The sequence below is a fragment of the Manis pentadactyla genome, chromosome 2 (assembly GCF_030020395.1).
Source record: "Manis pentadactyla isolate mManPen7 chromosome 2, mManPen7.hap1, whole genome shotgun sequence".
Classification (NCBI taxonomy): domain Eukaryota; kingdom Metazoa; phylum Chordata; class Mammalia; order Pholidota; family Manidae; genus Manis; species Manis pentadactyla.
Window position 1 is genome coordinate 210660896 of NC_080020.1, and position 24170 is coordinate 210685065.

Below are 24170 nucleotides of genomic sequence, written 5' to 3' on the forward strand. Positions count from 1 at the left end.
TGTGTCAAAGCCTCAACCTCCTTTCAGAAGAACTTCTCCTTTTATTTTAAATCATGAATTCATACTCTTTAGTCCAATTACAATCCAACCCCACAGGTTTCATTTAGTGTTCTCCCTTTCTGTATTCATAACCTCCTTTTCTCATAGTGAGAAATGTGGTTTCTGCTAAGGCTAACGTATTGACTTATTTGATCAAGTCTGTATGTAACCAATCTACCGTCTTTGCTGACACCTTTTCTCCTACAGACATCCTCCTCTCTTTGCTTGAGCACTTACTGATCACGGTAGGTTGCCCCTACTCATTTGGGTTACTTCTTCACTCTGTCCTCTACACCCCATACCAAGCTGCCCATCACTGTTGACACCCTCCTCAATTTACGTGGTATCTGACACTTTGTCCCCTACCCCCCGTTGTGAACTCTATTTTGAAACACTGTGCAGAAGAGTTAAAACAGCAGGCCTGAGACTACTATCCTTAGAAAGTCCTGCTTGCAAGGTTGGCCCTTGGATGGCATCTCAGAATGCAGATTTGGGGAAGGGTCCCCACCATTCCCAAACCAACAGAGTGACTCACTGTGCTTAACACTCTCACACATGTTGACATAACTTGATGCTGGAGGAATTAAGCACATCGTGTGTGACTCCAGTGAGAAGGGACTCTCAGAAGCTGGTGCTTGGTTTTCCCTGAACTTTGCTCTATGCCCCTTTTCTCTTGATTTTGCTTTGAATCCTTTAGTTATAATAAATCACAGCTGTGAGTATGACTGTATGCTGAATCCTGTGAATGCTCCTAGCAAATCATCAAACCCAGAGAATCTTAAGAACCCAACCACTTAATGGCTGTAAAACTGAATAGTACACGACCGAGGAGATAAGAAAGCAACTCATTTAATTACTGTCATCTTACATCTTAATTACAGCTGTGCTTCACCTCTGCTACACTGTTGTTTTCTATTTGTCCCATCTATCGCTTTTCCCTTTCCTTCATTTCATTTGAACCAATTGAGTCATTTTTACTAATCCATTTTATCTTTTTTAATGGCTTTTTAAATCTTTTCTTTTCCATGGCTGGGTGAGAGCTTACGGTATTCATCATTATCAATCTACTTTACATTAATACACCACTTTGTGCACAATAAACTTAATATAATTCCATTTATTGCCTTTTTCCACCCTTCATTTGTTCTTTTTACTTCTACAAATACCACACTGTAATTTTTTTTTGCTTTAAACAGCCAATAGATATTTAGAGAAATTAAGGAAAAATATTTCATATTTACTGACATATCATTTCCAAAGTTCTAAATTCCTTCCTGGAGCTACAGGTTCCTGCTGAGGATCACTTTCTTCAGCCTAAAGAATTTCTTAAAACATTTACTATCATGTGAGTCTGCTAGCAACAAATTCTGTTTTCATTCATCTGGAACAGTTTTTGTTGTTTCTTTTTTTTTTTTTTTTTTTTTTTTGTGAGGGCATCTCATATTTATTGATCAAATGGTTGTTAACGACAATAAAATTCTGTATAGGGGAGTCAATGCTCAATGCACAATCATTAATCCACCCCAAGCCTAATTTTCGTCAGTCTCCAATCTTCTGAGGCATAACAAACAAGTTCTCACATGTAGAACAAATTCTTACATAATGAATAAGTTACACAGTGAACAGTACAAGGGCAGTCATCACAGAAACTTTCGGTTTTGCTCATGCATTATGAACTCTAAACAGTCAGTTCAAATATGAATACTCATTTGGTTTTTATACTTGATTTATATGTGGATGCCACATTTCTCTCTTTATTATTATTTTTAATAAAATGCTGAAGTGGTAGGTAGATGCAAGATAAAGGTAGAAAACATAGTTTAGTGTTGTAAGAGAGCAAATGTAGATGATCAGGTGTGTGCCTGTAGACTATGTGTTAATCCAAGCTAGACAAGGGCAATAAAACATCCACGTATGCAGAAGATTTCTCTCAGAACAGGGGGGGTGAGGTTCTAAGCCTCACTTCTGTTGATCCCCAATTTCTCACCTGATGGCCCCCCTGCGACTGTGCCTGTCTTAGGTTGTTCCTCCCTTGAGGAATCTTACCCGTCTCTGGCTAACCAGTCATCTTCCGGAGCCATACAGGGAGATGTAAAGTTGGTAAGTGAGAGGGAAGCCTTATTGTTTGAAAAGGTTAGCTTTTTACTTCTTTGCATATTTATGCCCTGTGGCTTCTATGCCCAGCATTTGTCTTGAGGTATCTTTACCACTTGGAAGATTTATGATACTCGGTAAATTTGATATGAGGCACAAATTCTATTTAAGGGTTGTAATTAGGAAGGAAGAAGAAAAGCTATAGAAGTAGCAGGCGGCAGAAAACATGGGAAGATTGATTATTTCTTTGACATATCTTCTTGTAGAGTAACTTCAGCATGTATAGGTTTTAAACTACTACTTAAATTGCGCACACACATTAACATAATAGGAGTATAGTTACATAACCAAAGCATATCTGTAATTACCAGCCATCTCCAGTGAAACCAAGAAAACCAGTTAGGCACCTTAGGCATTTGTGAAAACTTATCTATGATATGGTGGATATTGTCCCACTGAACTTGAACAGTCTGAGAGATATCAGACAAATTAAAACAACCCTTTCCTGGGGACTGTTCACATACCATATGTTCTTTTAACAGTAAATAGTCTGTAGTTGTAAGACTTTGGGGCGCTACAATTTGCACTTCTCCAAATTCTTGGTTGAGTTCCAACAGTATAGATCCAGTCAAATTTGTTGTTTTACTGTATGCACAGGCCAGCTTAGATATCTCCTTCCTCATTCCCATGGCAAGTCCAGGAACCGGTGGGATGAGTGCATCTACAGCTGTAGCAGTGCGTGGATCTTTGTTGGGGTTTTTTGATGATCATCTTCTGGCATGAGTCTTCCAGAGAGTGCAGATGTTGGAAGTTCTTTTTCATATCGTATCTTAGTTCATTTTCGGGGTAGCCCAATTAGGCTTTGATCCTCTGTATAAACACAAACAGACCCTTTGCCTACACTTTTATATGCCCTTTATACCCTTGTGTAGAACTCGTTGGAGGTTACCACACAGGAACTGCCTTTTTTTTTTTTTTGCATTGTTTTTGGTATCACTAATCTACACTTACATGACGAATATTATGTTTACTAGGCTCTCCCCTATACCAGGTCTCCCCTATAAACCCCTTTAAGTCACTGTCCATCAGCATAGCAAAATGTTGTAGAATCACTACTTGCCTTCTCTGTGTTGTACAGCCCTCCCTTTTCTCCTACCCCCCCATGCATGTTAATCTTACTACCCCCCTACTTCTCCCCACCTTATCCCTCCCTACCCACCCATCCTCCCCAGTCCCTTTCCCTTTGGTACCTGTTAGTCCATTCTTGAGTTCTGTGATTCTGCTGCTGTTTTGTTCCTTCAGTTTTTCCTTTGTTCTTATATTCCACAGATAAGTGAAATCATTTGGTATTTCTCTTTCTCCGCTTGGCTTGTTTCACTGAGCATAATACCCTCCAGCTCCATCCATGTTGCTGCAAATGATTGGATTTGCCCTTTTCTTATGGCTGAGTAGTATTCCATTGTGTATATGTACCACACCTTCTTTATCCATTCATCTATTGATGGACATTTAGGTTGCTTCCAATTCTTGGCTATTGTAAATAGTGCTGCAATAAACATAGGGGTGCATCTGTCTTTCTCAAACTTGATTGCTGCGTTCTTAGGGTAAATTCCTAGGAGTGGAATTCCTGGGTCAAATGGTAAGTCTGTTTTGAGCATTTTGATGTACCTCCATACTGCTTTCCACAATGGTTGAACTAACTTACATTCCCACCAGCAGTGTAGGAGGGTTCCCCTTTCTCCACAGCCTCGCCAACATTTGTTGTTGTTTGTCTTTTGGATGGCAGCCATCCTTACTGGTGTGAGGTGATACCTCATTGTAGTTTTAATTTGCATTTCTCTGATAATTAGCGATGTGGAGCATCTTTTCATGTGTCTGTTGGCCATCTGTATTTCTTTTTTGGAGAACTGTCTGTTCAGTTCCTCTGCCCATTTTTTAATTGGGTTATTTGTTTTTTGTTTGTTGAGGCGTGTGAGCTCCTTATATATTCTGGACGTCAAGCCTTTATCGGATGTGTCATTTTCAAATATATTCTCCCATACTGTAGGGATCCTTCTTGTTCTATTGATGGTGTCTTTTGCTGTACAGAAGCTTTTCAGCTTAATATAGTCCCACTTACTCATTTTTGCTGTTGTTTTCCTTGCCTGGGGAGATATGTTCAAGAAGAGGTCACTCATGTTTATGTCTAAGAGGTTTTTGCCTATGTTTTCTTCCAAGAGTTTAATGGTTTCATGGCTTACATTCAGGTCTTTGATCCATTTGGAGTTTACTTTTGTATATGGGGTTAGACAATGGTCCAGTTTCATTCTCCTACATGTAGCTGTCCAGTTTTGCCAGCACCACCTGTTGAAGAGACTGTCATTTCGCCATTGTATGTCCATGGCTCCTTTATCAAATATTAATTGACCATATATGTCTGGGTTAATGTCTGGATTCTCTAGTCTGTTCCATTGGTCTGTGGCTCTGCTCTTGTGCCAGTACCAAATTGTCTTGATTACTATGGCTTTATAGTAGAGCTTGAAGTTGGGGAGTGAGATCCCCCCTACTTTATTCTTCTTTCTCAGGATTGCTTTGGCTATTCGGGGTCTTTTGTGTTTCCATATGAATTTTTGAATTATTTCTTCCAGTTCATTGAAGAATGTTGCTGGTAGTTTGATAGGGATTGCATCAAATCTGTATATTGCTTTGGGCAGGATGGCCATTTTGACGATATTAATTCTTCCTAGCCACGAGCATGGGATGAGTTTCCATCTGTTAGTGTCCCCTTTAATTTCTCTTAAGAGTGACTTGTAGTTTTCAGAGTATAAGTCTTTCACTTCTTTGGTTAGGTTTATTCCTAGGTATTTTATTATTTTTGATGCAATTGTGAATGGAGTTGTTTTCCTGATTTCTCTTTCTGTTGGTTCATTGTTAGTATATAGGAAAGCCACAGATTTCTGTGTGTTGATTTTGTATCCTGCAACTTTGCTGTATTCCGATATCAGTTCTAGTAGTTTTGGGGTGGAGTCTTCAGGGTTTTTTATGTACAGTATCATGTCATCTGCAAATAGTGACAGTTTAACTTCTTCTTTACCAATCTGGATTCCTTGTATTTCTTTATTTTGTCTGATTGCCCTGGCTAGGACCTCCAGTACTATGTTAAATAACAGTGGAGAGAGTGGGCATCCCTGTCTAGTTCCCGATCTCAGAGGAAATGCTTTCAGCTTCTCGCTGTTCAATATAATGTTGGCTGTGGGTTTATCATAGATGGCCTTTATTATGTTGAGGTACTTGCCCTCTATTCCCATTTTGCTGAGAGTTTTTAACATGAATGGATGTTGAACTTTGTCAAATGCTTTTTCAGCATCTATGGAGATGATCATGTGGTTTTTGTCTTTCTTTTTGTTGATGTGGTGGATGATGTTGATGGACTTTCGAATGTTGTACCATCCTTGCATCCCTGGGATGAATCCCACTTGGTCATGGTGTATGATCCTTTTGATGTAGTTTTGAATTCGGTTTGCTAATATTTTGTTGAGTATTTTTGCATCTACGTTCATCAGGGATATTGGTCTGTAGTTTTCTTTTTTGGTGGGGTCTTTGCCTGGTTTTGGTATTAGGGTGATGTTAGCTTCATAGAATGAGTTTGGGAGTATCCCCTCCTCCTCTATTTTTTGGAAAACTTTAAGGAGAATGGGTATTATGTCTTCCCTGTATGTCTGATAAAATTCCGAGGTAAATCCATCTGGCCCAGGGGTTTTGTTCTTGGGTAGTTTTTTGATTACCGCTTCAATTTTGTCGCTGGTAATTGGTCTGTTTAGATTTTCTGTTTCTTTCTGGGTCAGTCTTGGAAGGCTGTATTTTTCTAGGAAGTTGTCCATTTCTCCTAGGTTTCCCAGCTTGTTAGCATATAGGTTTTCATAGTATTCTCTAATAATTCTTTGTATTTCTGTGGGGTCCTTCGTGATTTTTCCTTTCTCGTTTCTGATACTGTTGATTTGTGTTGACTCTCTTTTTCTCTTAATAAGGCTGGCTAGAGGTTTATCTATTTTGTTTATTTTCTCGAAGAACCAGCTCTTGGTTTCATTAATTTTTGCTATTGTTTTATTCTTCTCAATTTTATTTATTTCTTCTCTGATCTTTATTATGCCCCTCCTTCTGCTGACCTTAGGCCTCATTTGTTCTTCTTTTTCCAATTTCGATAATTGTGACATTAGACCATTCATTTTGGATTGTTCTTCCTTTTTTAAATATGCTTGGATTGCTATATACTTTCCTCTTAAGACTGCTTTTGCTATGTCCCACAGAAGTTGGGGCTTAGTGTTGTTGTTGTCATTTGTTTCCATATATGGCTGGATCTCCATTTTGATTTGGTCATTGATCCATTGATTATTTAGGAGTGTGTTGTTAAGCCTCCATGTGTTTGTGAGCCTCTTTGCTTTCTTTGTACAGTTTATTTGTAGTTTTATGCCTTTGTGGTCTGAAAAGTTGGTTGGTAGGATTTCAGTCTTTTGGAATTTTCTGAGGCTCTTTTTGTGGCCTAGTATGTGGTCTATTCTGGAGAATGTTCCATGTGCACTTGAGAAGAATGTATATCCCGCTGCTTTTGGATGTAGAGTTCTATAGATGTCTATTAGGTCCATCTGCTCTACTGTGTTGTTCAGTGCTTCTGTGTCCTTACTTATTTTCTGCCCAGTGGATCTATCCTTTGGGGTGAGTGGTGTGTTGAAGTCTCCTAGAATGAATGCATTGCAGACTATATCCCCCTTTAGTTCTGTTAGTATTTGTTTCACATATGCTGGTGCTCCTGTGTTGGGTGCATATATATTTAGAATGGTTATATCCTCTTGTTTGACTGAGCCCTTTATCATTATGTCGTGTCCTTCTTTATCTCTTGTTACTTTCTTTGTTTTGAAGTCTATTTTGTCTGATATTAGTACTGCAACTCCTGCTTTCTTCTCACTGTTGTTTGCTTGAAATATGTTTTTCCATCCCTTGACTTTTAGTCTGTACATGTCTTTGGGTTTGAGGTGAGTTTCTTGTAAGCAACATATAGATGGGTCTTGCTTTTTTATCCATTCTGTTACTCTGTGTCTTTTGATTGGTGCATTCAACCCATTAACATTTAGGGTGACTATTGAAAGATATGTACTTATTGCCATTGCAGGCTTTAAATTCATGGTTACCAAAGGTTCAAGGTTAGCCTCTTTAGTATCTTACTGCCTAACTTAGCTCGCTTATTGAGCTGTTATATACACAATCTGGAGATTCTTTTCTTCTCTCCCTTCTTGTTCCTCCTCCTCGATTCTTCATATGTTGGGTGTTTTGTGCTGTGCTCTTTCTAGGAGTGCTCCCATCTAGAGCAGTCCCTGTAAGATGTTCTGTAGAGGTGGTTTGTGGAAAGCAAATTCCCTCAGCTTTTGTTTGTCTGGGAATTGTTTAATCCCACCGTCATATTTGAATGATAGTCGTGCTGGATACAGTATCCTTGGTTCAAGGCCCTTCTGTTTCATTGTATTAAATATATCATGCCATTCTCTTCTGGCCTGTAGGGTTTCTGTTGAGAAATCTGACGTTAGCCTGATGGGTTTCCCTTTATAGGTGACCTTTTTCTCTCTAGCTGCCTTTAACACTCTTTCCTTATCCTTGATCTTTGCCATTTTAATTATTATGTGTCTTGGTGTTGCCCTTCTTGGATCCTTCCTGTTGGGGGTTCTGTGTATTTCCGTGGTCTGTTCGATTACTTCCTCCCCCAGTGTGGGGAAGTTTTCAGCAATTATTTCTTCTAAGATACTTTCCATCTCTTTTCCTCTCTCTTCTTCTTCTGGGACCCCTATAATACGGATATTGTTCCTTTTGGATTGGTCACACAGTTCTCTTAATATTGTTTCATTCCTGGAGATCCTTTTGTCTCTCTCTCTGTCAGCTTCTATGCGTTCCTGTTCTCTGATTTCAATTCCATCAATGGCCTCTTGCATTCTATCCATTCTGCTTATAAACCCTTCCAGAGTTTGTTTCATTTCTGCGATCTCCTTTCTGGCATCTGTGATCTCCTTCCGGACTTCATCCCATTTCTCTTGCGTATTTCTCTGCATCTCTGTCAGCATGTTTATGATTCTTATTTTGAATTCTTTTTCAGGGAGACTGGTTAGGTCTGTCTCCTTCTCTGGTGTTGTCTCTGTGATCTTTGTCTGCCTGTAGCTTTGCCTTTTCATGGTGATAGGAATAGTCTGCAGAACTGGGACGAGTGACGGCTGGAAGGACTTCCTTTCTTGTTGGTTTGTGGCCCTCCTCTCCTGGGAGAACAGCGACCTCTAGTGGCTTGTGCTGCGCAGCTGCGTGCAGACAGGGTTTCTGCTTCCTGCCCGACTGCTATGGAGTTAATCTCCGCTGTTGCTGTGGGTGTGGCCTGGCTCGGGCAGCTACTCCAAAATGGTGGAGTCGCGTTGGAGCATGAGCTGCTGGGAGGCTATTTATCTCCGTAAGGGGCCTCCCTGCTCCCTGCAGCCCAGGAGTTAGGGTGCCCAGAGATCCCGGATTCCCTACCTCTGGATTAAGTGTCCCGCCCTGCCCCTTTAAGACTTCCAAAAAGCACCCGCCAAAACAAAACAACGCCCACAAAAAAAAAAAAAGGAAAAAAAAAAGTTTTTAATTAAAAAAAAAAAAAAAAAAAAGGTGTTCGTTCGTTTTTCTTTATTCTCCGGTGCCAGCCTCAGGCCTCTGCTCACCGGTCTTTCTGCCCTGTTTCCCTAGTATTGGGGTCCCTATCCCTTTAAGACTTCCAAAAAGCGCTCGCCAAAACAAAACAGCAAAAAAGCAAAAAAAAAATGGTCGCGCGCTTTTCTTTTGTCCTCTGTCGCCCAGCCTCCAGTGCCCGCTCACTGTTCTTGCTGCCCTGTTTTCCCAGTATCGAGCGCCCTGCACTCTGGCCCGGATGGCTGGGGCTGGGTGTTCGGCAGCCCTGGGCTCCGTCTCCCTCCCGCTCTGCCTGCTCTTCTCCCGCCGGGAGCTGGGGGGAGGGGCGCTCGGCTCCCGCGGGGCCGGGGCTTGTATCTTACCCCCTTCGCGAGGCGCTGGGTTCTCGCAGGTGCGGATGTGGTCTGGATATTGTCCTGTGTCCTCTGGTCTTTATTCTAGGAAGGGTTGTCTTTGTTATATTTTCATAGATATATGTTGTTTTGGGAGGAGATTTCCGCTGTTCTACTCACGCCGCCATCTTCCGCCCCTCCTGTTGTTTCTTAATATTTTGAAGGCTATTTTAACTAAAGAATTTTAACTTTTTAAAATGTTTACACTTTAGAGATGTCATTCCATCATTTCTGATGATGTTAGCCATCACTTATACTGTTTATTTGAATGTAATGTTGTTTGCCCTCCCTGGCAGCTTTTAAGATTTTTCTGCCTTGTTTTTTTGGCAATCTGATGTGGTCTTTGTTGTAGTTATTCTGCTTGAAGTTCATTGAACTTCTCAGATCTGTAAACTGATGTCTTTTAACAAATTTGGGAATACTTCAGGCATTACTGTTTCTAATATTTCTTTTGCCCCATTCTCTTCCTCTCTTCTCTTTCTGGATCTCCAAACTGCAGGTACACTAGACTGATATTGTCCCACAGGGCTCAGACTTTTGCTATTTCTTCTTTTGTGTGCTTCAGTTTGATAGTTGTATTGGCTTGTCTTCCAGTTGTCCTGTGTTGCTATGGCCAGTTTGCTGTTAAGCACACCTAGAGAAATTTATTTCAGATAGTTTCATTTCAAATTTTTTCATTATTAGACTTTCCATTTGGTTTCCAGTTTGTTTCTCTGTTGAAAATTCTAATCTGTTCATCCATCTTTTTTCCTGTAAATTTTTAAACAAATTTTAAAGCTGTTTTAAAAAATAACAGCAAATCAAACATATGGGCCTCAAGCATTTGCTTCTATAGAGTTTCCATCGATTATGGATAATATAATTTTTCTTTGTATGCTGGCTTATTATAGTACTGTACTTTGCAGATTTGTTGTGAAGACTTTGGATTCTGTTTTCTAAAAAATGCTTTTTGCAGAAGGAACAAAATAGGAGTAGACTCAGAGACACTGAGAAGGAACTAGTGGTTACCAAAGGGGAGGGTTTGGGGAGCAAGAAGGGGATTAAGGGGCACTGAAATGCACAATCACAATCTAGGTAGGTCATGGGGATGGTAGTACAGCAAGGAGAAGACAATTAATGACTGTAACATCTTAGTACGTTGATAGTGACCACAAGGAGGGGTGAGGACTTGATAATACAGGTGAAATGCTGAACCACTGTGTTGTGTATTTGAAACCATCATAAGACTGTGTATCAAGTAAATAAAATGTCTGGCTGTTAAATTACTTATACAGATTCTTGATACTAAGAAAACGTGGTATTTTGTTCAGTGAGTTTTTTCCATTTTTCTCATAGTCCTAAGTACAGCCCTTACTTCTATAATGTGGTCCTTCCTCCTTAGCATGGTCCTTTTGCGTTTCAGTGGGGAACCTGAACTTTTTACTAAATCCCTCTTAGTGCAATTTGAATTTCAAACTCTTTATTCTCCCAGCAGCTGCTACTCCTTGCCCAGTTCCTTAGTCTTCAACTGCTGTTAGGTTCCTTTGATTATCACACTGCACAGGTACAATTTTGGAATCCACTGGGATTTGAAAGGAATTTGTTAGCATATTTTGGAGCTTATATCTCTGAAGCTAGCTCCAAGATTTCCTTCCTAATTTCCAGTTGTTCTGCAAGCTCCAAATGACTCATCAGCCCAGCAAGACTGTCACATTCTGCTTGAGTGCTATTTCCAAGCACACTGCACAAACTGAAAATTGTCCTCAGGGTAAAAGCTAGTTAATGTGGAGCTCTTCTAGTATATGATGTGCAGTTTCTGTTTTGATTGCTTTGTAGAGGCTTTTAATCATTTCTTTTTATATATTTTTTCAGAATTTGTAATTATTACAGGCAAGAAAGTCCAATATATGCTACTCCTTCATTACCAGACTGCAACCTCTAACAACTCTAGAACTGACAAATAAAAAAAAAAGGCAAAATAAAGTTTGTCATTTATTTTCAATCCATTAGGATAAAAACTCTTTTATGCATCTGAACTTTCTAATTCTTTTCTTCTGAAGAAAAGTATGAAAGACCAGAATAAAATTCAGACAAGCATTTAAAGGAAAATCCTTTCACTCAGAGTCCCAAAACAAACTGTAAAATGGTTCATTCCACCAAAAGAATTAGTTTTTGTATAAAATATAAAGAATTTTACACTATAAACAAAGGCTGCTATATATTTACTTAAATTAGAATTTTAGTATCTGCGTTTCCTCCAATTCATCCCAAGCACAAAGCATATATGTAAGTCAAAAATCTAATGACCTCAATGGGCAAACTATCTTAGAATAAGCTTTTACCCTTAAGATACCTGGAAAGAGAGTATTGATTCTTTCCCTTGGCTCAAAAGTCCAGTATATCAATAGGTTTTAATTTAGTGTACAAAACTCTGCCATATTAACATGAAGAGCACACTAACATTTAATGTTTAAGCATTACCTTTTAGGAAGTTAATATGACAAAGAGTTCAATGTAAAATCTAACAGGTCACAATCTAAATCTAATATTAATTCTGAAAACCTCAGCAACTTCTGTCTTTACTGAAAAGACCAAACCAATCCCTTTCACCTCCTATAATCATTATCCTATTTTCATGGCCCTTCTATGGAAGTAACACAGCTTAAAATAAAACTTGGTCATAATAAGTCATAGAAAATAGTTCTCTGTCACTAAGCTCAACTTCAGACTTGATCAGGAAAGTAAAGTAACTACATGGATGTTCATACACTTATGTAATTTGCTGACTCAGTGTTTATGACAATACTAACTTTTGTATCTTTTAACATTTGAAATCTTTGTTATCTAAAAACTGTCCCAATAAAAAGTGATATGAATCATAATTTTGAAGATAATGTTTTTGAAGTTGAGTTTGAAGCACATACACCTTTAATATGACTGACAAGTTATCCAAGTACCAGTAATGTTAATCCTTTTCTAAATGAAAATAGAAAATATTTTTATGAGCCTTATGGAAAATTCTTTAATTTTGGATGTTTCCAATTCTTGTCATCATGTTTATTTCATCATCTTTCATTATCATTATTTTATAACTGATGTTTTAATGTTTTGAAAACTTAGAAAGATAATGTTCATGACCTAAAATATTCATGTCTCTGGCTTAAAGTTTTTTTTTCCTATTACCTCAACCCTCATTTTTATTATCCAAGGAGTTCTAAAATCATGATTAGAAGAGACATAATTTAAGTTATGGCTACAAACAGCATATTACCTTAAGAATCAAACATTTTATATATTCAGATAACTCTTTTAACAAGAGCAAGATTAAACTAAGGAGAATGTATGTCTCTTCATTACAAAGTTCTTATCTGGTGGGGCAAGTCTTTAATTCTAATATTTTCTATCAAAACCAAAGATATGTTTCCTCATTGAAAAATCTTTGTTCCTACTATACTCTTTCCACCCATGACATTTTACATAAAAGCACCAAGAAAATTTCTGTAAACAAACTTTTAACCAGTAAACTAAGGGCAAATATTCATTTGCCTTTATTACAATATTTAAAAAGCTGTGATATAAGTCTCTACTTCCTACAATGACATTTTAAAAATAAAATCCAGGCATACTTATACAAACAAGAAACGGAATTACTGTACATTTTTGGGAAACAAAAGGCAGATTAACACACAAACTTTTTAGTTTAACAAAGCACAATAAACCTATAAAATGTATGCAATGTATAAAAATTCAGTAATTTTTAAAAGTTTCATTGAAGGGATTAATAATTATTGAGAGTAAAAGATGGTAGATCACTGGATTATAATTCTCCTGTAAACAGTAAGAAAGTAATAAGCAATAAATTAGAAATGTCTTTAGCTCCCAGTACTTCCCTTCTCTCATATAGGGAACCACTTTTACAGCAGTTAAAATTGGCTTTCTTAAATATTAGAATAATTCAAGCAGAAAATAAATTCCATTAGAAATAAGTTAACAGTCTACAATAGATTTCTTACAAATATACTAGAAAAAAAATTCAGATCACATGAGGATTGATCTACATGTCGTATGAAGTGACTCACACCTTCAAACTTTCTTGTTTTAACAGTTTTGCTATGTTGCTATCAACAAATTGCTTTCTAAATTGTTTGACAAGGTAAAAGAAAATTAAAAAGTGAACACAATTGTTTAATAGCTGTAGACTTATGAAGAAGAAAAAACCTTCCAAATACTTTTTCCTATTACTGTTACATAGGAACAAGTTTCATTTGGCACAGTGGATTTGTAAAACGAAACAGAGTGCTTAGCATTCCAGTCACCCGCAGGGAAGACAACACTAGGAAATGAAAATAGAAAAAATTGCTATTTTAAGAGAAGACATCAGAAGACAAAACAACCAAAGGCTCTTCGGTCTTCTACTATTCACTGTCTCTGGAATACTTTCATCTGCAACACAATATACAAATTATTATTTACATTATGATTATATTGGTAAAGATGACCAGAATCAGTTTTTGTTGTGGTCGAACTTACAGTGCCCACAGGTATAACCATTCCATCTAAGCAAGAAGGCCTTTAAACAAAATATTCCATTTGCAATGTATATTTTATTTAAATTTGTTTTATGGTTCTTCTGCTGGGGTGCACAAATAATTGTAAGACTCTGAAAAAGTCCTGTAAACTTAGGCTGAGCTTCTGTAGCTGGTAATTATTCATTGAAGATGGTGTGTTTCTCTCTTGCAAAGTAAAATGTTCTGCAGGCTTACAAAGGTATATTTCCTTAAACAGTGGTGTCTCCAAAGTCCTTGTTCCAACGTATGTATGCTTCTAAGGTTTGAGGGCTCACACTGCGTTTTATCTTTTTCAAGGATTCAGTGAAGTCAGATAATCGAATATTTCTCATCTAGGTTTTAAAAAAACACATGACAATGCAAATCATGAAGACATATATAGTAGTTAACCCAATGATGGATTAAAGTAATGATGCTGTTGTTTATTAACATTTTAAATACAGACATAGTCTTAGAAAATCATGCCAATCATCTTATTTTACACATTTTACACATTAGGTAAGTTTGCTATATTAGAAATCTTACAAAAATGCTATACTAACATATCTTTAAAAAAATTTATTGAAATATAGCTGACATACAATATTACGTTGGTTTAAGATGTACAACATAGTGATTCAACAATTATATACATTACTAAATGTTCACCACAATAAGTGTAGTTACTGTCACTATACAAAGATATTATGTATTATTGGCTATAGTTCCTATGCTATACTTCCATCCTTGTGATTAATTTATATTATTTTTATTACATGTGTTTGGTTTCTTGGGTATTACATTTAAAATCATAATGTTTTCCCATTATAAAAACAAAACACACTCATAGAAATCTGGCAAAATATAGGCAGGCAAAAAAAAAAAGAATCACAATTCCACCATTCAATATACAACCACTATTTAGCTTATGGCCTTCCGATTTTTTTTCTGTGTATAATTCATGGAATTTTACATTCTGAAGTCTTATTACAAGCATACTCTAGCTAAATTCATGCTAGGTTTATTAAAAAGGAAAGTGGAGTTTACAAGAAGCACACGGGACTTTTAAGTAAATAGTGCTCTTTAACTACAATATAGAGGACACTAGTATCTGAAACAATGTTGCTTATGATGCTTTTTTATATCAGTTGGGTCTTGTTTTCTGATATTTTAAATTGTCTTAAGGACACAGAATAAAACAATGCTGAATTAATAAATATATTTATCTTAAGGATTTCTAAAATACAAAAAAAAAGGAATTTGGCACAAATTGACTAGTTTTAAAAATTGTCACTAGTATATACATGTACATTTCATCCCAAAATATGAAGTTAAAGGAGAATTTGAAACAAAATTTCAACAACTGGTATTTATCCATATTCTTTTTTATTACTCTTATAAAATGCAATCTACTTCACACCCTGATGATATATCTCCATGAGCAAGAAAATCGCCCACATTTGCAATCTGTAGCCTAATTTACAAAATCTTAGTAAAAAATAAAAAGGACATATATTCACATGATCACCATATAAGCCCTATATTTTTTCTTATTTAATTGTAAAACACATATTGGCTCTTCCTAAAGCCTAAAGTATAGAAGAATGATGAATATAATATATAATCTATGATATCTCAAATAAAATTTGTAATAGAAGTTAAGGTTTTAAAAGCTTTTGATGAAATTCTAACTTAAGTGTCTAGTTTGTTTTGGTGTATGTATATTTATGAAATTTATATATGATATTTTTAAGCTAGTAAGAGACCAATGTATACAACAAGAAAAAGTCACTGGTAGCCAGTTCACTAAAGTGGGTAATTGAATATTCAGTCTCTTATTATATATACTCTTCTGTAATCCCTTCCCCTTGAGTATGAGCTGACCCTAAGAAAAGAATATAGCAAAATGATGGGCTGTCACTTTCAGGATCACCTTATGTAAAGACTGTGACTTTCATCTTGCTGGAACTCTCGCTTGTCTTCCTAGCTTTCCTGCTTTGATGAAGGAAACTACTATGTTGCAGAAGCCTGTGTGGCAAGAACTGGAGGCCTCCAACCAATACCCAGAGAAAACTGAGGTTCTAACCCCAACAACCTATGGCAAAGTGAATCTGGCAAACCATGTGAAAAAGCTTGGAAGCAGCTGTTATCCAGTTGAGCCTTGCATAACTACTGCCCCAGCCAACATCGTGTTTATAGCTTATAGAAGACCCTTAGCCAATACCTTGATTGCAGCCCTCTGAGAGAGCTTGAGGCAGAGGACTCAGCTAAACAATGCCTATATTTCTGACTGTGAAAAATGTGAGATAATAAATGTGTGTTATTATAAGCAGCTACGGTTTTGGGCAATTGATCTACAGCTACAGATACCTATTAAAACAAAATTACTTTGTTTTAAAGTCAAAAGTCTGTAAGAGTTACTAAAGAAAATAGACTAAAAATTTCTTTGTTCTTCAAATAAAACAGGAATTGTATTTAGATTAATTTTTTTCAGTGAAGAAACATGTTCAAGTTTGATTTTAAGTATATATTTTCTCAGGATGGGTAAAATATATGCAAAGAGCCACTTTCAATGAAAAATAAGTCTCTTTCTTATGAAATAATGATGGACAGATTTTTAAGAATTTCTACTCTTCCCTAAGTTGCCACAAATATATACTAGTTACTATTATAAAATTATCATAAGATATGAATGAAAGTACATCAAAGCATTTCATTTATAGCTATAAGTGGCCTTCCCAATGGATCATCACAGGAAATGGCATGGTCTTGGAGCTAGACACAGTGGAGAACAACTGCAGATGTGAAGCTTGAGTGTATTTTGCCCTAAGTGGACTGAGAATTTGTAGACTGCTTCTTACTGAAATTTACTTGCCAGTTGGTTTTACCTCATTATTGCCTTAATTAGTCCCTTTATTCCATACGTCCTTTCAAAGGGACACACACAGGGGCCTAAAATGTCACACAGTGGGCCTTCCTCAACTTTAATCCAGAGGGCAGAGTACATGAGATATCACATTTATCTGTCCTGGGTCCAAGGTAGGAGTGGTGGTGTGTGGAGAAGAAGTAATTCATGCATGATGCTTGCTTTTTGGGTAGAAAGGTGCTGTTAGGTTTATATTACAACTATAAAAACGTTTTTAAAATAATATATTTATGGGATATTGTTAGTAAACTATACTAAAACTATTTAAAAAATCCAAAAGACACTTTGTGTCAAACATATGTCAAACATACTCCAGGTAAAACTAGATGGTTAAAATGGCAGGATGGTTGCAAGTGTGAAGTCTTTCTTAATAATAGGGTTGATTAACCACCACAAGATAATTGAAGCCAACCTCAAATTTACTTAGAAGTTTGAAGACAGAAGACTGCCAAAATGTACTCAAATATACTCATTCTCTGTATGTTAAGAGTTCACTACTTCCTCAATAGTACTGAAACATGGGCAGTAAATATCTCTGACTAAGCTACAAATATAATTCAAGTCTGATTTTAAAAGTTTGCTTTTAAAGTTGTAATCATTCTGCATATCCAATTTTATATTTTGCAGGCAATTTTTAAAAAAGAAATGGTTTAACATCTCATAAGAGTGCCTACCATATTAAGATGTTATAAATACATTAAGACAGTGACTGTATTGCTTTGTAAGGAGGAAAACATAAATGCTGAAAAAAACAAAACAGAAACTCAAGGGATTAACCTATTACAAGTTATTTTCATACTGTATAAAATCCCTAAGTTTTCTACGGTTTTCTTGTTTAGTATTTATGTAATATGATTTGACAGAAAATGACTTAATGACTATGTACAGTATTTTTTGTCTTACCAAAGAACACTGTAAGAGATTGTAATTTCATAGGTCTCTATATTTTGAAATGAAGCAAAGTTAAGCTTTTCCAGTTCCTAATCAAATAAACTAGAAAATTCCAGACAAAAGACATGTCTTACGATATAGAGAATCAAAACAAAGGAAAGGTAATTATAAAATAGTATACCTCACTGGCAGACATATTCTTCACTTGTTCTGGTTTTAGTTCTGTAAAATATAAAAGTCAGCTACTTAAAAAAAATATTTCTAAGTTTAAATTGCTAAAGAGAAAAACCAAATATAATGACCTCAAAGTATATGTTCAATGTTCATCATTTATAATAAAAGAAAGATACCTATGAAGAGCACATTCAATTTATAAATGCTTAGAATAATATTTTTCCTTAGGAGTAAATGGGAGGCATTCAGTTTCTTTGCATACTGACCAAGGCCAATAAAATTTTCACATTTGAGAGTGAACTTAAAAGAATTCAGCTTGTTCTTTACAAAAGGCATTAGTTTTTTTAACCCAACAACTTTTCTCTGCTTCAGAATAATAGCAAAAAAGTCTAAAAAATACAAATGGCCTATACATTAGCTACTGTTTTTGAGTCCACTATCTGAACAAGATTGCATGCCTCTGGGCAGCTCTGGCAGCAAGAAAGTTTGATTGAAATGCTTTTTACCTGGAGTTTCGAAATATATTCTCAAGATTACATTTATTATTCTCCAAAGCAGTTCTTAATCAGTACTCTGTTTCAGTGTAGGAAATGTTTTGGAAGCTGCACGCTCCCTGTTCTATTTTACCATCGTAGTCAGTAACCTGAGTGCATACCTGAGAGCGTGACCTGTCCACTGCCCATGCTGGCTATGGAAAAGTAACTGAGAATATCCACTCCAAAGTGATATCACAGTTTTCTAACATAAAAATAATCAGTTGTGGCATTTCAGAATCAACATATAATTACCCTTTATTAAAACACAGCAATGAGTGATATATTTTGCTGCAATTCTTCAAAAGATAACATAATAAAAACTTCCCTTGGACACATTTCAAGTGATATTGGAATACTGAAATGAAAAGCCAAAAAAACAGGTGAGAACATTTCCCCTTTATTACTCTTTTTTGCTTTCTTAAACAAGCAAATTACTCTTTTCTTTTTCTTTGAATTTTCTGTTGGATACCTACTATCAAGAAGTGAAACCTGTTGTCTAGAACGGAGGTCATGATCCACTGACCCATGGACTTTGTATGGTCTATAAGCTAAGAATGGTTTCATATTTTTGTTTTTTGCATCACAAAAACAGGATAATATGCAACAGAGAGCTTAAGTGGCCCATGAACCTAAAATATTTACAGTCAGGCCCTTCATATCTAAATAAAATATTTATAATCAGGCCCTTTACCAAATAAAGTTTGCTAACCCTAAGTCTGGAAACTATTTTGCAATAAATTTTCCAGTGACACAGCTTTACTTCTTTCCTATTAACAATACATATCTCTCAGCAGGGATTTCTTAAATTTCTAAAGTGGTCTAACAAATAATTCCAAATGTTTCAATCTCTAATACACCTACCTCGAATAGGACCCAGTGCCGCATCTTTTGCCAAAGCTGTTAGATCACTTCCTGAGTAGCCATCAGTCATTCTGAGGATGGGAGGGAAGAAAGAGCAAATTATTTCCAACTTTGCAGGCTTAAAACCTCCATGTAATAAGAGGGTAAACCTAGTTTGCCTCTGTCATCAGGCAGACAACTATGTGATTTGGTTTTAGGGCACAGAAAAGCCCACTTGCTGAAAACAAAGCAGCCTACTGCTGACTCCTTGTAATGCCTCCAATTGTCATCATCAGAACCTTTTCTTCAGATTAAGGCATATTATTTTTAGCAGGAGGCTCCATTAAATTGTAGCATCCCCTGGAAACCTAACATCTATACACCATTACTAGTAAATGACACATAATCATAATTACTTCTCTATTAGTTAATGATTCTTTGTCTGGACAAAAAGCATTGATGGAATAAGGGCCAGTAAAAGTAGATTTCTTTAAATGTAGGACAGGGTGAAGGAAGGGTCTGGGGTAGAAGACACTGACAAAAAGAGGCACACGTGAAAGAGATGCCACAGTGGAGAATCCTGGGCAGCCAAGAGAGATTACAAAGGGAACTAGAACTGGGGAGGCAAGGGAAAGAGGAAAATAAAACAGCAACAAAAAGCATTCACTTATTGTATACTATGTTAAAAAATAACTATAGAGATCAAACATTATTAGTTGAATTCTTTATTGGAATGAAGAAGAAAGACCTCAATATTTCCAAGTACTGAATTTGGGTTTTTTTCATATGTACCTGGGAACTCAAGAGTTTTTACTAAAATGACTAGCTATTCATGTACCTGTTAAATATTTTAAATTACTTTATAAGATTTTTTCAGTGATTAAAATTCCCAATGCCTCTCCTTAATTCAGCTTCTACTTAAGTACCTTGCAATTCAGTTTCTAAGTAAGTACACCACTCATAAAAATAATTGAAGATGTAAAAGTAAAAAAATTATGTGTAATACAAAAAGAAAAAATTCATATGATAATAAGTGTTGGTATGGACAGATATGTTTTAGAGTTTTAAAGCTACTTTAATATCACTAAGTTTAATAAGTTTATAAAAAGAATATTGTACCATCATTAGCTATTTAATATAGTATCATCATCACATCTTGTAGAGTACATAGAAATTGAAATTTAGAAACCACATAAATAAGAGAGGAAGGTAAAGGAAATACAGGATGAGACAAGTTTTCTGATAAATGAATTACTCATTTCATTCTTGAGTTTACTTTAAACAAAACAGAAAAAGAACTCTTTGAAAAAACAGTTGTAAGATAGACCAAATCAAATTACTCACCTAGCAAGTTGGGCTAGTTCTTTTTGGGTCAATGGGCTTCCTTGTTTACATAACAGGTTTTTAAGTAAAAGTAGTCGTGTCTGAAAAGAAGTATTAAAGAATTATCAGTCCTAAGAATTAACTTAATAAAATATCCGGGAATCAGGCTCAAATACTGACTCTGATTTATCAACTGAATAATCTTACACAAATTACTCTACCTCTTATATATAAGATACTCATGTCAGTTAAATAGAGCTAAAACTACCATTTTTTGAGAGTTCCTGAGAAAATTAAAGATAATCCAAATAAAGCACTAAGGAGGTAGCTGCTGTTATTACCAAGGATGTTAAGGTCTGAACTAGAAAACTATAATTTATTAAAAACAGTTTTATAGATGTATGAATTCATATAACATGAAACCCACCCACTGTAAGTGTATAGTTCAATGACTTTTAATAAATTTAGAGTTGTGCAACCATTACTGTCAGCCTGTTTAAGAACATCTCTATTATCCCAAAAGTTCACTCAAGCCTGTTTGGAGTTTATCCCCATTCCCTCCGACCTTAGCCTTCGAGCAAACCACAAGCTGCTTTATGTTTCTAGAAATTTGTCTTTTCTGGATGTTTCATATAAACAGAATCATGTTATCTTTTGCATCTGGTGTCTTTCACTTAGTATAATGGTTTTGAGGTTTTTGCATATTATAGCATGTATAAATACTGCAATCCTTTTTTTGCTGAATAGTATTCCATTAAATGGATATACCACATTTGTTGGTCCATTCACCATCTGATGAATATTTTACATTCTTTGCAGTTCTTGGCTATTATTTATAATGCTGCTATAAAAATTCTTGTACATGCCTTTGTGTAGACATGTTTTCATTTCTCTTTAGTAGATTCTTAGGCATTGGCTCCTACAGTAAGTTTATATTTTTTAAGAAATTGTTAAGAAATTGTCAAACTGTTTTCCAGTGTGGCTGTACCATGGATTGGAAGATTCAATACTGGCAAGATGGCAGTTCTTGTTTCTGCTTAAAAGAAAAAAAAGAAAAAAATGCAAAGATATACATACCTCCTCATTTGGCAAAGACACATATACCCGTTTGATGAAACGCCTAAAAAAAGAGGATTCAAGCAATTTCAGAAATAAAGTTTTGAATTTAAAGGTAACTCAGTACAAGAAGCATATGATAAGAGAAAGATTTAAGTATAATGCTCACAGCACTTGAATGTGTCTTAGTAGACATCAATGAGAAAAGCTATTTTTAGAGTTACTCTTTTAAAATTCTCTAGTTAATGTTAAAAAATCCTTAATTCAGTATTGTCAGAATTAAATCAGCCATTTATGTATGTATATGTTTTTAATAGCAATAATGCTTTAAACAAACAAAATATTTGACATAAGAAGTGGAATAAAGAGATCTCTGCTGTCTTCTTGAAACTGAAAATAAGTAAAATCATCAAGGACAAAAGAAGCAAAACGTAAACTACATTATTAACAAACTGCACAACATTTACAGAATTAAAATATATGAAGGGCTTTTTAGGGCAGTGAAAATCACACTACCAAAGGAGGATACACACAGGATCTGTTACTGCAGATTCTAGACATGGCTGTCAGAACATCAAGTTTTTCCAAAGAAAACAGAGCACACTGTGAGGGGTAATAAAATCAACTTCCCCATATTTAAACAAGCATATGAGGATTGGCTCTATAGAACACGTGGCCCCTAGTCAGCAGCAGGGGAATGGCAAGGAAGGTGAGGCTGAACAAAGAAACTCAAAGACGCATCTTCTTTGTAAGAAGAAGTCAATCACCCTGGCAAGTTGACAAGTTCTCCTGCATTGACCAGTCTTTTTTAGTTGAAGGAGACTAAATCAACCTATCTCTTTTATTTATACACTTCTATTAGGTAGGGCTTTATTATGAGTCAGGAAGATTGCCTGTTAGTCCAGGGAATTTATAGAATGACTCAAGTTATTTGCTCTCATCTTACTTTTTGAGCTTTTCTCCTAAAATGCCCTTCCAAAACTGGTTTTTCCAAGAAAACTCCCCTTACTCCAAAATAATGAGCAAAACAGGCAAAAGCACAGGAGTAATTTAAAAAAAAAGTAGTGCCCCTTGACAAGGGAAAATAATAAATGTAAAATAGACAAACTGAAGGACATGCACAGATTTTGCCATAGACCAAATATCTTTCCATGAAATAAAATAATGAAAAAAAATCTTCTATGAAGTTAGAGCTTAGTGAGATAAAAAGGTTCAGGGCAATGACAAACAAAAGCTAAAGGGAATAAGACAACAGAAAATGAAAAATGGGGTCATAAAGATCAAGAACGTAATGAAAAAGAAAAAGAAAACCACCCATTAAGGAAAATATAGTAGCAGAAAGGAGGTGAGACACTAACCCAGTAAGAAATAAGGACAAGTGGGAAGACAGACAAAATGGAACAAAAAGAGAGACCTAACAATCAAAAAGGATTAGAAAGGAAATTACAGATATGGAAGGCAAAAAGATGTAACATAATGAAAAAATTGGGCATAGAAGGAAAAAACCCAGAAAAATGAATTAGGAAATAGTATTTTAAATAACTTTACCAAAACAAAAGAGGTTCCAAACTAGCAATTTAAACAACAAATCCCAGGAAAAATGAACACAGATCAACCAATATATTTTTCAAATAACTAGATTTCAATGGTTCAAAATTGAATCTAGCAAAGAGAATAAATAAAGTTAGGCCATAACTCTGAATAAAAGCAGGCTGGCTCCCGACTTTTACACTGCAACAACCAATCCTAGAAACAATGGGGCATTGTTATAAATTCCTCAGGAAAAGAAAAGGAGGCCCAAGAATTTTATGCTGAATCAAACTGTCCTCCCAATGCAAAGGGAACAAATTTGTTCAAAGTATAAGAAAAGATAACATAGTTCCCATTAGTCCTGCTTTTATTAGCTTCTCATATAGCCCAGTAAAAGAGGGAAGAACTAATTTTAGAGTTTCAAGATGATTTAACACAAACCAGAAGAAATGTAATTTGCCTAAAACCATAAAGTGAATACTAGTTTTCCTGACAGCACACTGGCCCTCTCATCAAAATCTGCAGTTGGTGACAACAGGCCAGAGGGTGGATACATGAGGGAAAATGCTGAATTTAGTCTCCAAATCAAGAGTGAAAGAAATAAAAACATGAAATGAACACATGAGTAGGCATATACTTACAATAAATGTGTGATCCTACATAAATCTCCGTACCTGAGAACAGCCTCATCAAGCTCTTGCGGCCTGTTAGTTGCACCCATTACAAGCACTCTGTCATCTCCAGCAGATTGTACCTATAAGCCAAACATTGTTTTAATACTTTTAGATACAGTAATAAAACATAATAAACATAATCTATATTTCTAGTTTGGGTCATTTAATAGGTAAATAATACATTAAAATGCTATGAAGTTAAAATGTCATAATCAATACTTACACCATCAAATTCTATTAGAAATTCAGTTTTTAGACGTCTACTAGCATCATGTTCTCCTTCTCTTCTTTCACACAAAAGGCTATCAACTTCATCTAGGGGAAATACAAGGAAAAGACTTTAATTAAAATAATTAAATCCCAAGCAATATGAGTCATCTGAGATTAATCCAGCAAATTATTAATACAGTTGGTCCTACTGAATTCATTAGTTTTTAACTTTGTACTTCTTTAAAACTTTTTTCCTCCTGAATAATCTTTCCTATCATACCTCT

General features: G+C 35.7%; 1 protein-coding gene across 4 annotated transcripts in view; it reads right to left on the reverse strand.

Moving 5' to 3' along the window:
* Nucleotides 1–11940: 11940 nt before the first annotated feature.
* Nucleotides 11941–24170, reverse strand: part of SPAST (spastin) — a 91655-nt gene continuing 79425 nt past the window's right edge. For all 4 annotated transcript variants that reach the window (XM_036931572.2, XM_036931570.2, XM_036931571.2 and 1 more), the window contains 7 exons: nt 23900–23991; nt 23677–23756; nt 21494–21536; nt 20438–20517; nt 19115–19185; nt 17725–17765; nt 11941–14079 (listed from right to left, as the gene is read on the reverse strand). In XM_036931572.2, coding sequence (XP_036787467.2) covers nt 13957–14079; nt 17725–17765; nt 19115–19185; nt 20438–20517; nt 21494–21536; nt 23677–23756; nt 23900–23991 — 530 coding nt within the window. In that variant the 3' untranslated portion in view covers nt 11941–13956. The remainder of the gene's footprint in view (nt 14080–17724; nt 17766–19114; nt 19186–20437; nt 20518–21493; nt 21537–23676; nt 23757–23899; nt 23992–24170) is intronic.